Source organism: Neopelma chrysocephalum, unplaced genomic scaffold (assembly GCF_003984885.1).
Source record: "Neopelma chrysocephalum unplaced genomic scaffold, ASM398488v2 Primary Assembly neopelma1_200, whole genome shotgun sequence".
Classification (NCBI taxonomy): Eukaryota; Metazoa; Chordata; class Aves; order Passeriformes; family Pipridae; genus Neopelma; species Neopelma chrysocephalum.
Genome location: NW_020897862.1, coordinates 480,515 through 497,460, shown reverse-complemented (window position 1 = coordinate 497,460; position 16,946 = coordinate 480,515). Strand labels below are relative to the sequence as shown.

The 16,946-nt window shown below is 50.4% G+C and overlaps 1 protein-coding gene across 1 annotated transcript in view; it reads left to right on the top strand.

The window, feature by feature from the left end:
* ZBTB40 (zinc finger and BTB domain containing 40) overlaps nt 1-15,957 on the top strand; it is a 32,451-nt gene extending 16,494 nt beyond the window's left edge. The window contains 8 exon segments of the mRNA XM_027702926.1: nt 1,979-2,191; nt 6,675-7,003; nt 7,005-7,080; nt 7,812-7,816; nt 8,068-8,155; nt 8,158-8,263; nt 8,321-8,346; nt 9,403-15,957. Coding sequence (XP_027558727.1) covers nt 1,979-2,191; nt 6,675-7,003; nt 7,005-7,080; nt 7,812-7,816; nt 8,068-8,155; nt 8,158-8,263; nt 8,321-8,346; nt 9,403-9,716 — 1,157 coding nt within the window. The 3' untranslated portion in view covers nt 9,717-15,957.
* Nucleotides 15,958-16,946: the final 989 nt, after the last annotated feature.

Here is a 16,946-nt window from a genome sequence, read left to right as displayed (position 1 = left end):
TGAACATCTTGAAGTATTGCCTTCACAGACAAAGCCACATGGTCATCTGCTGAGTGTGCTGAAAACTGAGACTTTCTTCTTCTGGGCTCAGACCTGGACTGAGACTCAGGAGACATTTGGGTGCCAGAGATCCATTCCTGTTAGAGATGTGTGGGCAGAGGATACTCTGTGTTGTCTTTGCTTTGGAGAAGTTCTGATTTGTTGTGTTCATCCTGAGCTTGAAGGTGAATCCAGGTGTGCTGAGCATAAGACCCCGAGCATTAGTGACCCAGGGAGAACTATCTGCCTGGGCTTTTTTGGTCTCTCCTACCTCTGAAGGCCTTTGGGAAGATGCTGCAACTGAGCTGTTCCTTTCTTCATTCACTGAATTCAGGTGAATGGAGCCCAGAGGATTATGGAGCCAAACTGTTGCAACAATACCAAGAGAACTTCGTGGAGCTCCTGACAGACAGGGCTGTGCTGCTGCAGGGCATCTCTGCTGTACAGAGCCTGGCTCCTGCAGAGAGAGAGCTGAGCAGGCTCCTGCCTGTGTGCAAGCAGATACTGAGCTATAATCCTCATCTGGGATCCCTGTCAAGTCCTGAGGGCTTGATTTTCTACCTGCCATGCTGGGTTTGGGGTAGTCCTCAAGCAGGACTTGGTTTAATGATTCCAGAGTATCCTGTAGTGGGATTGAGGCAGGCAGTGTATGTGAAGTGGAGGATTACCAGCTAAGTGTGGCTGATCTGGGCCCTGAGGAGAGATGCTTGGTTCAGAGTGAAGCTGATGTGTTCAGGTTCTGGACTTCTAAGTGGTCACCACTGGAGTTGCACTGTGAGCCAGATGGGGGAGCAAGGGCAGGCTGGGTCTTGGTGAACCTTGTTCATGTCCTTGGGGGTCCCTTCCAACTCAGAATGTTCTGTGATTCTGTGTCTAAGTGTGATGCAGGATGGGGTGTGTTAGTGCCACTCTGGTCTCTCTGAGGCCATAGAGCAGGTTGGGATGTAGGAGGCAGGTGGATGGGGTGTGTTAGTGCCCCACTCTGGTCTCTCAAGGCCATAGAGCAGGTTGGGATGTAGGAGGCAGGTGGATGGGGTGTGTCAGTGCCCCACTCTGGTCTCTCCAAGGCCATGGAGCAGGCTGTGAGGCAGGAAGCCAGCGGTTTCACCTCCTCGTGTCAGCAGTGCTGGAGCAGCAGTTGTTGTCTGTCTCTGACATTTGGCAGCTGCTGATGGCTGTGTAGGAACCTGCATCCCTGAACCTGCTCATGGAGGAGATCTGGAAACAACCTGGTGCAGAGTTTTTCTTCCAAGCAGGTAATGACTTTGGTGTTCCCTTATGCTTTCCCTGAGCTTCTCCTGCTGCTGGCAGCAGCTGCTTTCTAACTCCTCACCCTTTCCCTGGCCAGCAACCTCTTTTCTTCCAATGGCTCTCAGAACACCTGTATCCTTAGTAAAACATTGTTTGAAAAGCACTTTGTTTGGCAAAGGTGGCTTGCTTTGCTTGTGGCTCTGTGCATTCAGGTTTTATAATGAGCAAACCTTTCAGAGCTGGCCACTCTCCTGAGGTAATGGCCAGCTGGAGGGCCTGCAGGAAGGCTGGAGGGGGACTTTTTGCAAGTGACAAGACAAGGGGAAATGGCCTTAAAATGACAGAGGGCAGATTAGGATTAGATATGAGTTGTGATGAAGAGAACTGATGAAGCACAGGTTTATGAGTTAGGTGAGCTGGTGATGTCACCAGGTGTTGAGGAACAACCTCTTTTTCCATGCAAAGGTGGTTTAAAGTGGGTTAATACCAAAACAGAAAGTCTGAGAACTAATTTTGTTATAACTTCTCTTAATCCTGAAATTCTCTCAACTCATGCACATGTATCAGTGGAGGGACAGACATGTATGGAGAGGGATTTCTTTTCTGGTTTCTCAAAGCAGATTCCCAGCAGTAGAGATGAATCAGGAAGGATGTGCCCTTACTCCCAGACCAACCTGACCTTTCACAGTCCAAAATCTTTCAGGTGATCTTGTCTTCTTATTATTTCTCCAGCTACTGAGTATTTCTGCTCAGAAGGAAAGTTCAGAGGCCTCCTTGAAAGCAGCTCTGAGCACAGCCCAGGAGAAGTGTGTCCTGACCATGAAGATCTACCAGGTGCTGTGCAGGGTCCATGAGTCCTTCCCAGACCTGCAGCCAATGATGCAGGAGCTGGACTGTGTGGGTAAGAGAAGCACAGACTTCACCCTTTTACAAGGGTTGTGGGTGACAGTTTGGTGGTGGACCAAGTGCCCTGGTGGCCTGATGCCCTGGCCAGGTGTTGGGGTTGTACTTGCAGGAGGATTTGCAGGGGGAGATCTCTGGTTCCAGGCACTGGAGTGTGTGTTTCTCCTGCTGGTAACATGCACCATGTCAAAGTTTTGTATGTTACAAGGGTTGTGGAGCCCATAACTGACCCTATACTGGTGTTCTTTAACTGTGTTTGCATTTTTCCACCCCAGCCCTTGCTCTGGAAGCATTTAAGCATCTTAGTTCTGTAATTTGTATCTATATTGGATTATTTTTCAGGATTATTATCCTTAAGCTGTGGGGTTTCATTGGCTCTTCCTGTGCTGTTGGATGTGTATCAATTTGGACTTAGATTACTGTCACTTGCCTTTCTATATGTGGATTTTTCACAGGCTGCAGAAAGATCATGGCAGAGCACACTTGTCATGTGCAAAGATGACCATGATGGCGCAGTTTGTAGTCAAAAGACTATTTTCTGAGTTAATTTTCTTAGAATGCTTTAATTTGGCCTTGCTCCATATGCACTTTACAGAGCAAATGCTCCCCTGTGAGGATCTGTGCTGGTTTCAAAACTCAGCAGGAAGACCAAGCCCACTCAAACAGCGCCCTTTTCGATAGCAGAGGAAAAAACAATCCTAAGAGGATTACAAATTGGAGTCACAATATACTGAAGAAATTGCAATAAACACAACAATAATAGTAAAAGATTACATGGAAGAGGGAATAGTTTAACCAACAAAGGCAAGCTGTAGCCTGGCCCCCCCAGGACAAAACCAAAATGGAGTGTGTTGCTGTGCTGTGTGCCATGTGCCACCATCCACCATCCCATACAGAGAGCAATTTGATGAGCTCCAGAACAAATGCAGAGCTGTAACCACGTGTGAGCCCTGCCCTGAGCTGTGGGAGGCTTTCCAGCTGAGCCCAATTGTGTCTTTGCATTTGAAGGAAAAATGCTGAACTGGATTTGGTGCTTTAATGACAGGGATAACAGAGGTCCAGGAAGGTAACTGCAGGTGTGCATCCTCCTGGAAAAGATGCAAATGTGACTTGCTAATTCTGTTTGCTCACATACATTTTCATGGCATCGTGTTTCCGAGTGCATCCAGATTTTTTGGGGCTGTGGAATCCACTGGGATGTGCACAGTGTGGTTTTTATCCAAGCACAGGCACTAGTTCAGCTCAATCCATCCCTATTTCCTTGTGTGGAAATGCCAGTAGATTGCTGGGGAGTTAGAGTAAGCAGGTTGCTATTAATGTCTCCTCTTTTTTTTAGGGATAGAAAGTTGAATGACTTTGCCTGAAAATATGGGTCAGGGCCATCAGTCTTTAAGAATGAACACAAGCCTTGTGGCTTTGAAACTCGCCCTCACTCTGTGTTTGGCAGGGACAGACAAAGCCTGGCCCCCCCTGTGCTGGGGGCAGGTCACCCTCTGCACCCTGGGGGTGTTGGTGTGCCCACAGTCTTGAGCAGTGAGGAAATGTTGCTGGAAGGTGGGACTGGGTGTCTGGGAGCAGGGCACAGGTAGAAGAAATCTAGGATCTCAGTGACTGTTTTAGCTGTAGGGCTTGGAGGGTGACAGCACATGCTCTGCTCCCCTTCCTTGCCTCAGTGGACTCCTGAGGGATGTCCTACACCCAGGTCAGATCTAGGTCCTCTCTTCTAACTCCACCAAGAGCTGCCACCAATCCAGCTCTGATTTCCAGAGAAAAGGTGATTCTTTCTTATCTACCTTTCATTCTGTCTCCTTCTGATCCTGCAGGCACTTGTCCCACTCCCCTTGACCCTGTGTGGCCGTGGGTTGTGCCAGGGCTGATGCCCTGATGACTGTGGAGCAGGTGAGCCAGCAGTTGATGTGCCTGTGAATGTGCAGCCCACATGAGCTCATGGACACCTGTAGCAATGGAGTTATGGAAAAAGTCCTGCCAAAGATGGACTGGTGAATCAGAAGTTTTTAATGTTGTTTAAACACGTGTTAAGATGGCTTTTTGCAGAGTCACTGCTGCTGTTTCCCGACACCCTCTGTAAAACTCCTTATCTCTCAGGCAGGAATGTCCTGGGAAGATGTCCTAAGGTGCTCTCATTGGTCTTTTGTTAACCCCTTCCTTATTTGGCTGTTAACTCCCTACCTGATTGGTGTTTTGTAAGACCCCTTACCTTGCATGGTTCCCTTTGACCCTCCCAAGAGCTTTATAAACCCCTAACCACAATAAACTTCCTCTTTTGTCCGTCTCTCCCTGGTGGTCTGGTGAGTGCTCCTTTGTGGGGTCACAGGCCACAGGGGTGGGGGGCAGGGTGGAAGGGCACACACCTTCCAGGTATGGACTGAAGCCAGGCCTGAAGGTTCTCCCCCTCCAACTCATCTACCGTAGACACCTTGCAGTGGGGACCAGAGGGGCCTGGGGAGCTGGTGCCATGGCTCTGGCAGATCCTGCCTCTCTGGCAGCAACATCAAAGAGAGCAGAACTGCTGTCACTGAGTGTCTTTGCAGGGAGTCAAGCCAAGGTTGAGACGAAATCAAGCAAGAAGCAACATCAAAAACAAAAGCCCTGGAAAATGGTATTTATTTGGCAGAAAACGTGTATTCTGGATGAAGTGTCCAGAGGAGGATTGCCAGGTACCAGCCTCTTTCTGGCATCCTACAGATCTTTGCACTGAATATCTTAATTTTGAGGCTCCTCAGCTCTGACACCACTGCTTACCAGCCCCAAATGTTGCAGGTGACTTTATGAACCAATAGCCATGTGGCTCTTGGCATGAGATATGAGTGATAACTCTGGGCCTCATGTCTCAGGGGTGTGAGCTTCCTCTTGAAGCTGAGGAGACCTTATGTTTCTGAGAATTTATGTGCCACATGGAGATGTCAACAGTCGCATTTCCACTTGAAAGCAACAGGTTTTGCATCTCTGCTGCAAAAAAGCCCTCGAAAATTTCTGGTAATTCATCTAGGTGAGCTGAAGCACTTGGAGTGCCCTGTGGAGGAAACTGCATCCATTCCCAACCACGCTCAGTATTATCAAAGTAATGAGTTGATTCTTTTGGTGGAGGTACAACATGGAATCTCTTGGCTTCTCCTTGGGGTCCTGCTGTAGTTGGAGCACTGTCAGTGCTGGCAGCTGGTGCATGCAAGGACAGGATTTGGCTTTTTCAGCCAACTCCATAACCTCCTCTCCAGCCATCTGCTTTCCAGTGCTCTCTACAGTCACTTCTTGGGAGATCACATTTGTCAAGATAGGTCTCCCTTTCCAGTCTCAGAAATGTGTCAAAACTCTACAAAAAGGCTTTTCTTCTTCATGGTCTTGTGTTTAAAGAAAAAGTACAGTTATCCTTCTTCACTTGGGTCAGAAAAACTGACAGTGTTGGTTGCAGGGATGTGGGAAGAAACCTGAGAGGTGACAGGTCAAGGCAACCTTGGCAGAGCAGGACAAACTGGAAACCAGTCTTCCAGTCTGCTCTAAGTTCTCCCTTGATGTGTTCACAGGTTATGGTTCACCACTTGGCGTCTTAAGATTTCCAGGTCTGTTGGAATGTATAATTTAGTCTCTAGTTGGTTGGACATCTGGGGCAGTAGTGATGTGTGGGGAGACACTGCTGGGTTCTTCCCATAGTGAAGGAGGCAGAGATGAAGTTTTGGAATTTACAGGGTGAATTTCCTGTACATTGGCAAAGGGAGAAGTCTGTGCTGGTTTCCATGGTCACACAGTTCCCTGGTTCTCATTATAGCAAAGAAGACAAATGTATCTGTTTATATTTTGATTTCTTCCATACGTACATTCCCTGTGGGTTTTTTCTGTAGATTGAGATCCTGGGTGAATTTTCCAGCTTGTGCTTTTTGAGATGATGGTGTTACAGGGACAGGGAAAGCATTAAGCTTTGTAAGAAATGAACATAATGAGCGGTTTAAAACACCTCAGGGCCCCAAGCACAAGACTCAAAAGGGTCGTAGTAGGATTATCTGTTCCCTTTCAAAGAGTTTGTGTTTGTGAAGTGTTTCTGAGATTTCTCATAATTAAGGGCTGGATATCCACCCTCAGTGGCAGATTTAGGCAGTATCATATCATATCTGAGGCTCAGGTCTGCAAACATTTAAGCATGGCTGTAACTTCATGTGTGTGAGCAGGAGGCAAGTGCTTGGAAGCAACAGTTTGAGGAGCAAGCTTTTAGGAAAATCTGGCCCTGGTTCTTGGCCCCTGGTATGTGTGGTGGAGAAATTCAAGGATCACTCTTTATGCATCTTACCATGCACAACGAGAGCCACTTTTGGGCAGAGCCATGTGGCACCAATTGCAAGGGGCAGAGTGTCTGATTGCCTCTGTGCAGGACAAACTGCCTCTGTAGGAGCATTCAGGAGATGTGAGACTGAGGGGCAGGTACCCAGTCCTGCTGGTCACCACCGAACCAGTACTTGCTATTTCCATAGGTCTCTTGACTGAGAGAAGTGGGGAGAAACCCGGGATCAGGACGTGGAAGGTGAACAGTGAATCCCAAGTTAAATCTCTGGACAAAGATGAGGACAAGGCAGGAGGAGCTGGTGCCAAAGAAGCAAAGGAATCCCAAGACAAAGCTTAGTCCAAGAAGAGTTTTGTCTGCAAAGCCTGTGATAAGACCTTTCACTTCTGCTGCTGCCTGAAGGTGCACATGAAATGCTATCAGGTGTCCAGAGGAAAGCAGATCCAGTGTAAAGAGTGCAGCCAGGCCAAACTGACCAAGAAGGAGCTGGAAAATCATCAGCTGGAGGTCCACGGGGTGGGTGGGGATGGCCAAGGAAAAGAAGCAGCTCCCTGTGGCACGTGACATCTGTGGAAGAGAGTTTGCTCATGCCTCAGGTAGGGTTGGTGGGAGCAGGATGTTTAGGCAGAAGTTTGGACAGTATAGTAAAGTGATAGTCTGAAACTTCCTCCTCCTCCTCCCTGCAGCTCTGTGAGTGCCATGTGTGAGAAACGCAGCTCAGCTCATTTCTCCTGCCCCACTGAGCACAACCACTTTCTGATTAGTTCTTCCCTAATTGGTTTTCCACATGGCTCATCAAGGAAAAGTGGGGCTACTGGCAAATTTAAAAGCCTCCAAAAATAACTGAGCTGTTCCAGTTCCTGGCTGCTTTAGCAGGACAAGTAAGAGGAGCTGAGTCTCTTTGCCCTCCCTGGGCAGCTCACGATGTCCTGGTGGACTCCAGGCTGGAGGACATCACACCTAGACTCCAGTGATGCATCCTTCCTCTGGTTATCCTAGTTTCTCCTGCCCTTCCCTCTGGCTGAATTCCACATATTTTTCATGCCCCTGCTGCTCCTGCCCCTGCACTCAGTGCCATGCACTCCCGGGGCTGAGGCAGGGCTCTTCCAGCTCATGGGCACAGAGAATGTATTGATGGGGTTGTAAAAAATGTCCTTGGCTCTATTTCCCACTGTTCCCCGAGTGTGATGCAGTTGGGCAATGCATTTTGAACATGAGACACACCAGCGTGAAAGTGTGTAGCACCTCTGGATACCTGAGGTCGGTGCTAATTTAATCCTCCCTGTGGGCTGGCTGAGGGTCTCATGGTGGGATTTTTCCCTCCCAGGAAAAGTGAGACTTTAATGGTTTGATGCTATGAGTAGGGTTGTCTCAAACATAATGGCAAACAGGCTGCTGGGAGCTCACCATGGAAAGCTGTTGGTATGCAGGAACAGTAAAACCTGTATGTACAGCCCAAACTCCAGTTCTGGTTTCCACCTGGAAAGTAAAATTTCCCTCCCTTTTTTTTGACTGTCTCTTAATTCTTCTTTTCCCTTGATTTCTTTGCCCTCTGTGGTTTGTGCTGTGTTTCTGGGTGGCAGACACTGAAGATCCCTACAAGCTGCAAGAAGTGCCAGATGAGCTTTGCCACCCTGCAGGAACACTGCAAGCATGTCCATGAAGCACCTTCCTGGGATTCCAGCCCTGCCCTACCTGCTCCAAAATCTGCAGTGCCCCATCACTCCTGGAGAGCCACACTGGGGGAAAGACTTTGGATTCTGTGACAAGACTTACCAGGTGAGCTGGTGCAGCCAGGAGTTGGTCTCATGTTGCTGTTGCCTGCTCCTGCACCAGGATGTCTCTCCAGGCCATGTGCAGCAGTTTGGGGTTGGCAAAGGGATAACTTGGACTTTTCCTTAGGGAAAAGGCAGGTCCATGGGGAGAGATGGGCTGTGACTGCAAAGGGCTACATATCTCGTTCACCCAAGTTTCTAGCTACCAAGAGGTGTGGTAGGAATTAAAAATAGTCATGTTGCAAAGGGCATGCCTTGGAGGGAATGTGTGTGGGAGCACATTGCTACAAGGGAACAAGAATTCACACCAAAAGGAGACCTGAGACAAGGATCAGGGATTCAGCTGTGCTCAGCTCCTCAGGGACAATTGAGAAACAGAGTGAGGTGTAAGTGCTTGTCCTGTGGGAGGAGGATCAGGTCTTGTATCTGCTGAGCATGATTCCCCTGTTACTTCTGCTTTCTACACTGTTCTTGCTGTCGTGGTGCCCCTGGAACTGAATCATAGAATCCCAGAGCGGTTTGGGTTGAAATGATTCCCCATTTTTAGAGGGGTCCATGATGTAAACCCCCAACCACAGCGCTCTGGCATTTCTGTGCTGGCATGAGGGGGTCTTGCTGGAGGGGAAGCAGCTCAGTCCTGGCTTTCAGGAGCCAAGGAGGGTGTGCAGAGGTGCCTGGCTACTCGCAGGCTGTTAACACCCCGATGACACCCCATGAGACTACAGCTGTTTTGTTGGAGGCCCAGTGCTAGGTTTGAACCCAGCCTCTTCCTCTTCAAAATCTCAGCCATCAGTGGAGAGCAGTTCCTTGGATGAGAGAACCCAGTGTGCAAGATTCCCTGGGATGGCATTCCTCCAGTGGATAATCACAGAGTGTTTACTGTCTACAGCTGCTTGTGGAGCTAAATTATAGCAATTTTGTGGAGAGAAATATTCAAATTACTCTCCTATCTTCTCTTAGATCACTGGTGTGTGTGGTTTGGCGTTTCCCATTAGTCTCATGCCTGTTGTAATTGCAGACCTGTGGCGTGGAGCTAAATGTTATTACCTGAGCTGAGGCTGGGGAAAGTGTGGGCAGCAAAGGGATCCTGGGGAACGTGGTGCTGTACATGTCTGACTCTTGCACCATCTTCCTTCCACACAGGTGATTCCGACGCCAAAGCAGGAGCAGCAGAGCACATCATCTCCTTTGATGGCACCTGGCTCGTTGGCTCACAAGTCTTTTTGATGTTGCCTGAATCCCATGTGAGCCAAAGTGGCTCTGAGCAGGTGGCAGTGACTATGGAGGACTTGTTTGATGACAGAGTAACTCTGATTTGTGAAGAAACCAAGCGGGAGACAGTGGGGGGTGCCTCCAGCTGCCACTTGGTATCCCCTAGACTTGTTCAGGAACTCCAGCTCGGAGATCCGGGGCTTCTCTGGGAAGGCAATCCCAGGCAGGCAGCAAGCACAGAATGACCAGGGACAGGAGAGGTTCATAGACATTCACTGCCTGGGAAGTCTCCCTGCATTAATCAGCTGCCAGCTCAGGTGAGCTGGACCACCTGTCTCTCCCAGGTGAGAAATAAAGCAGAGGAAAAAAATGGGAATTGGGTGTGACCCTGTGCTGCTGTGAATGGAGGGGAGGGGACTAGTGCAGGACAAAACTGGGATGTTATGGGTATGGGAAGGAAAAAAAAAAGCTGTCCTGAGAATTTAGGATGGAGATTTTTATGGCTGAATCAGTGATGTAGTCACAGGTATCTTCTCTGCAGGGTGTGTAAGGGCTGCTTTGTGTCTTCTACTCCCACCTGTACTGATGTGCAGCTAGAGACCTCCTCCAGCACAGATCTGACCTCTGGGTCTCTCTTCTCCAGCAGGGACTTCCTGGAAATTGGGCTAAATGACTTCAGTGCTGTTTAGGTAGCACCTTGTGCAGCACAGGTTCTGATCCCATCCATATTTTTGCTGTAACTGTCTGTTAGGAAGGAGGGTCCAGGGCAGATCTGGGGATCCCCATCCTCTCTGCAAGCAAACAGCCCTGAGATGTCCCACCACCCTCTTAATTCACCAGGAACATGCTGAAAAAGGAGAAGGACTTGTGCCTGTGTTCCAGGGTCCCTCATTACTGGTGACAGTGACTTGGCACTAATGAAAGTATTTGAGTGTGGGATAGCTGCTGTGACTGCAAGTGGACATTCCCCTGCCACACAGGGGGCACTGCCTTGTAAGATGCATTCAGGTGCCCACTGTAAAGTTTGCTTCTCTGGTGCCAGCAAGATGCAACAGCTTCATTGCAGCACACCAGTCCCTTTAAGGCTAAATTCCATAAAGCTTTTTTATCTGCAGCTTCCTAAAAATATAATCTGATAATTAATGGTTTGCTGCATCCATTATGAAGTGCAATTAGATAGATGCAGGGTTCCTGTGGCTCTGAGGGGACTGGTAGCATTTATCTTCCTTTCCCTCATGCCAGAAGGTTGAACTCTGCCACTGCAATATTTACACAGGGAGCAGTGATCCCGCTGGATCTCAGAGCCTGGGACCCCACGGTGAGCAGTGAGCTGTTGTGTCCTGCTGCCCAGAGCCACGGGAGATGAACAGATTGGAGTTTTCCAGCCGCATCTTGTGCTGGCTGCTCACTGCCACCAGGCAGAGATGGTGGCACAGGAGCGTGCCAAGGTGGCTGTGCCAGTGAGAGAGTTTGTTCCCATTATAACTTGGAAGGAACAGGGAGCAGCAGAGCTCCCAGGAGAGGGGCTTGGGGGAGCTCGTGACATTTTGTGTGTGTGTGTAGCAGCAAGCATATGACCCTGCTGAAGTGTTGCACGTGTCTTGAAGGGCTCCCACATATGGTTTGTCCCCCCAAGCTTTTCAGGGATGGTGACACTGAGGAAGCGTGAGGTTAAGCTGCCAATGAATCCAGGAATGACCAGGAGATGGTGCTCAAGGCCTTGAGGATTAGTGCTATGGCCAGGTGCCTCTGCACCTTTGTGGAAGCTCCTCTGAGCCTTCCCAGGCCTTCCCCAGCTCCTGGGCTGCCAGCCATGGAGAGATCTTGAGCCACTGCCAAGCTGAAGGAGAACTCCAAGCCCTGGACAGGTCACCTCCAAACCCTGGATATCACTGCTTAAAGAGCCTGAAGCTGGGTCTTGGCCACTTGTAGAGAGGGTAAAATGCACTTGTTACTGAGGTGAAGAGATGAAAAAGCCTGGGATCCCCCTTGACCAGGAGAGGGGCCAGAGGGGGAGCTGCTGGAGCCCATCTCATGTGTGGCATGTGTGCATGGCATTTGGGATGAGCATGGGGATAATGGCACAAAAAGCAACTGTGTCTTGATGGTTTCAGAGCAAATGTGTTGGGAGGAAAGTAGTGGATTTTGTCCCACAGGCTGGTGGAGTTGGAAGCTGTTCCCCCTTTTCTGACTCCATGGGAGCTGGGAGCTGTGGAAATCCTACACAGGCTGGGGGGGGGGGGGGTCTGGAGGGGGGAATGGATTGTCCAGACAATGCTTTGCAGGTGTCCTGGCCTTTATGTGTGAGCCAATATCTGCAGGGAGAGCTAAGGTGAAGCTAATGTCCCTTTGTTCCTGAAAAAATGTGGAGGGGGGGGTAAAGGTTTAGCAGGGCTTGTGAAGAAGTTTTCCTTATTTCTGTCCATCTCACAGGGCAGAGGCAGCTCAACCAGGGCAGAGCAGGTATTTGGGGCCTGTTGGCCGTGATACCTTTGGTCCCTGATTCCTCTGGTCCCTGATTCCTCGTTGTTGTTACAGCTGGAAGGGGACAGTGTGGATATCACTTCAGGGGTGGTTCAGACTCACCTCTGCTGTTTGGGGCCATCTCTCCTGCCTTTCTGCCCAGCAAGGTCCCGTGTGGACGTGTCCTCAGCAGAATCCTGCCAGCTCCACACCCCCAGTGAGAGCTCTGTAGCTCGACAGAGCCCATCAAGTATCTCCCATATCATTACGAGGAGATAATAACTTACTTCCCCCCATTCCAGTTCCTTCTTGATAGATGAGATATGTACAGCAGAGCAAATTGCAGCCTTAGCAACACCCATGTCCTACCCGGGAGGGAGATGCATTTCCCAGGACACATCCTGGCCTGGTGTGCACCACACTGGGGATGCTGGTCGCTGGTGATTCCTTGTCTTCTCTGTAAAAGTAAAACGTGGAGAAGGAAAGATGTATCTGCAGAGTGTCATTTGAAGCAATTCACTGGAAAAGAAAACCTTCCTGTGCTTGAAAATATGATTTTTTCAAATCTTCTGCCAGGTGCTGGGTGACCCACTGGGTTTTGGGTCCTGTGCCCCCCTTGACCTTGGTGCCATCCTCTAAGGAAGCAGGTCAGGCTGGAGCATGGGACCATCCTGCCCTTCACTGTGTCCTCCTATTGGAGCTGCCAGATGCTTTTGGGAAAAGGGCAGTGCCTCCAACAAACTGGGAAGTGACATCCCAGGAAAGACTTTAGGTCAGGTAATGGTGGAATGACAAGACAAGGTGAAATGGCTTTAAGCTGGAAGAGGATAGATTTAGATTGGATATTAGGAAGGAATTCTCCCCTGTGAGGGTGGTGAGGCCCTGGTTCTGACCCCGTGTCTGTCCTGTTGCTGTGGGATCCTTTGGAACAAGGCAGTGTGCCTTGTGTACAGCACTTGACCTTTCCCATGTAAAGTGTCATTTCACAGCCCCAAGGTGCTATTTTAACAGTGCCTGCAAATTCAGTGCTCTGGGCCTCATTTTTGGGTTGAGGTTTTTATTATTTTTAAACCCAACCTGTCTGTAATTAGGTGCAAAGATGCTGCTCACCTAGGAGTTAAAGAAGGAGGTGGCAGGAGCATGGAGGGAGTTTGGACAGAGCTTGAAGCCTCTTGTGGGGGAGAGGAGGAGGAGAATGGGTACTAATGGTCTGAAAACACTGTGTGTGTGGTTCAGGCAAGCCCTGGCAGCCCCAGGTGATTCTGATATCTTGGCAAATTTTAATGTTGGTCTGGCAGGCTGCCGGCACATCCCCAGTGAATTCAGGCACTGGAGAAGGGAAGTGATGTCTCCAACAGCCTCCATCCAGCTCAGCAAAACCTGAGTGCCCTTTCACAGCACGGAGATGAGACACGTCAGCAGCCAGAGGGATCCTCCCAAATTTCAGTGGTTTGCTGCAGATGGTGAGAGCTGAGGCACTTCCCTGGGACATGGGCTTGGTAACCTTCTGTCCTGGGATGAGCAGGCTGGCTGATGGGGGGCCTGGCTGCCTCCCCAGCATCAGTTCCTGAGCCCCAGCACCATCAGCTGCACGAGGCCTCCTTACAGTAACCTCCACAATTCCCCATTTCCTTTGGTCGGGTCTCCAGCCAGCCTTCTGCACAAGCAGAAGCTCTCACTCTGCCTTCCCTGCACCCTTTATGATCACTCAAAGCAGGAAATCTACCCAGGTTTCTAATCATGTTTAAGCAAACCTGATAAAGTGCAGTTCTTAGTCCGTTTAACATCAGACACACGGATGCTGTGTAAGTTGTGGTAAAAAACCTTCATCCACAGTGGGAGTGGGGCTGGGAAGCACCCGTGGGTCAGACCATGCCACTGGTTTTTGTGACCTGCAAGGAAACAGAAAGCCCTTGCTGGTGAGACAGAGGCTGGAGGAGCAGTGAGGAGCAGTGGGGATCTGAACTGCCTGGCAGCTCAGCATCACTAAGTGTCAGGCCGTGTGCCTGGGAAGGTGCCACGCTGGCTGTGTGGGGACAGGAGGGGACTGGTTAGGATGTGTGACAGCATCCTGAGGGCTGCTGGTTGGAACAAGAGCCCTGAGCAATGTTTGGGGGCTTTAGGAGATGCTTTTGGCAGAAGCCAAGAGGAGTTTCCTGTTGCCCCTGCTCTGAGTGTTGCTGCAATGAGATGTCAGTGCTCACCCACAGCAGCGTGTGACAAGGAGATGACAAACTGAAGGCTCTGCAGGAGATGTCTACCTGACAGCACGAGTCAGGAGGTGGGAAACCTGTCTTGGAACACGAGAGCAAAGGAGCTCTCACTGCTCTGCATGGCTGAGGAGTGACCCGGTGGCAGCTTCACCCCCTGTGCTGGGAGGTGGTGCTCACTGCCATCTCTGCACTCTGGCAAGTGCTGGAGAGCATCAATGTTAGTCAAGGCCCATTTGTACAGAGCACAAATACTTAGCTTGGCCTTATTTCCCTTTTCTTGGACACCCTGGAAATGCCTGGCATTGTGGGTGGTCCAGGCAGTGACCTTTCCACTCCTGACAGGAGCAGGCAGTCCCTGTCTTGCTTCTGAGGAGCTCAGGGTCAAGTTTTTTGGCCGATATTCCTTCATCCCATGGATCAGGGATGCTTAGAGCCCTGCAGCATATGGGAAGCCTCGTCTGGGCAGGCTGGCTGCTTGTGTTCTCTGTGCTTCCCAGACTTTCTCCCGCTGGCCCCAAAGCCTCCTGCAGATGGGGAGGGCTGGCCGGGATGGGTCTGGTGTGCACATCCTCCCTTCGAGCACCAGGAGGAGCTGCCAGCAAATGGGTCTGTCCTGATAGATTAGATCTATCTTGAGGCTGTGCAAAATCATCTCAGCCCACAGGTCTTCCAGCCACTGGAGGCTTCCTGCTGGAGCTGGAGTTTGCTCTCTTTCTCTTGGCTGCAATAAGGTGAGCAGAGCCCTGCCTCGGGTTTCAGGCTGCCTGGGGAGATAATCCATGCCCCTCCAGCTGTGCTGAACCTGCTAACGGGTGTGATGATGGCTTTCCCTGACATGTGAATCTGGCTTTCTCTGCCCAAGGAGGCCAAGGCCATATGTCACCTCCTCCATGGCCTTGGCCTTCCTGGCCAGCACTTTGGTGGGGAAGAGCTGAGCTCCAGTCTTTGCCAGCCGCCCTCATCCCTCAGCTTTGCTGTCCTTCACCTGGACATGGTCTCCCTGCAGGTTCACCCCAGCCCTCCACCTGCCTTCCCCTGATCTGCCCTCACCCAGACCTTCTTCCCCAAAGCTCATCCTGCAGAGGGGTGCCTGCACCTCGACGTGTTCCTGCCCCATGCAGGGTTTTGCTCTCTGTAGAGACTACACGTGGGGGCACATCTGGAGAGTCTCCAATTGCAGGTATATAATTCCCATTCTGATCTTCTACAGGAGTCACAGGGGGACTCAGTGCTGGGTGGAGGATGGGTGGAATGGCTGTAAGGACCCCACGAGTTGTTCCTTTTGTCCAACTTGTGTGTTTATTTTTCCAGCTCAGAGGCTCCAGTGAGACCCTGTTTAGAGCAGAGCTGCCCCATCCACTGATACTTAATGCCATAATAACATCACATCGGTTCAGCACGTTGCACTTCAGACCTGTAGTTGTTTCTTTTGTCCCTGAGTGTTTAAAGCTGTTGTTATTGAGCTGTCCAGTGACACAAGGGGCTTTCTCCAGCAGGGTTATAGATGATAGTGAGTTTGGTGATACACAGGAGCAGGTCAGATGATCTCTGTGGCGTGTGTGAACTCCCATTTATCAACAGCCGGTCTCTGTGAGCAGTGAATTCCCTCCACAGCTCCCTCCAGCCTCTCACATCAGCTAACCCAGATAATCCTTTGCTATCTGCCACATCTCAGTAGATCTATTAAACACACATGAGTTCTGGTGTCCTTGTGCATAACCAGGGTATGTTGCAAGATTTCAAATCCCCCGGTGCAGGATTCTGTCAAAGTTTTGTTGAAAGTCTAAATAAATAAACCCCTTTTACTCATCCATTTCTCAGTGGTTCTGAGGGCTTTTCTGTTTTAAAGGTGAGGCATTGCTGTTCCCCCAACAGACTGCTTCACATTATTGGTGGTACAGCTGGCCAGGAGCTGCTGCAGCTGATGAGACCCCATGGTAGGTGATTGGATTTGGGATTCCAGGAGCTTTGCACAGGTGAGGTTGGGTCTCCCTACAGCTCTAGTGGAGGATGAGGACAGATCAGACTTGCTTTGGGGGTTCACAGTGACTTGTTTCATGATGGAGAAATCAAACCCTCAGCCCTGCCATGTGTCCAACCTCTCTGGCTGTGTCCCTCTGGGATGTGCACAGGTGACTGCCAAGCACTGGCACTCGGGAGGGGCAGCAGAGCAGGCAGCACAGAGAGCACATTCCTGCTGCTACTCCTCGTTGCTTCTGTGTCAGTACCTGTCCCCCCCCCGCCCGGCTCTCACTGCAAAAGGCTCTACCACTCCTGCATTCCTAATGCAAACGTTGCAGGAGCATGATTCAGCACTTGGCAGAGAATTGCAGATGCTCCAGAGATTATTTTGAGCATCTTGGAGTGGCTCTGGGAAGCAGTGGGGTGATCAGGGTCCCTGCACTCTTCCCTGTGTCAGCCGAGGCTCTGTGCAGGGATGTGGGACACAGTGCTGGGCAAGCCCAGCACGCTGCCCTCCTGTCTCTGAGCCTGCTTTCCCCCTCCCAAAACTCTGCAGCCCTGGCAGGGATCCAGTGCTCCCCTTCCCCCTCAGGGAGCAGACAGCTCATCTTGCCAAAAAGATCGAACACAATTTCCTTTTTCTGTGTCACAAGCTCGTTCCTGGGGCTGTGCTCAGGCCAGGTGCTCGCAGGGAGAAGTCTCCTGTTGGGAACAATCCCTTCCACTGGGCTGGGGGGATTACTCAGACCTGTAATTTGAGTGGGGACTAACTGGTTTTGGTTTAAACGTGGAAACTGCTATCTGCCATGATGGGAAGCAAAAAGAATCCAAAAGCAG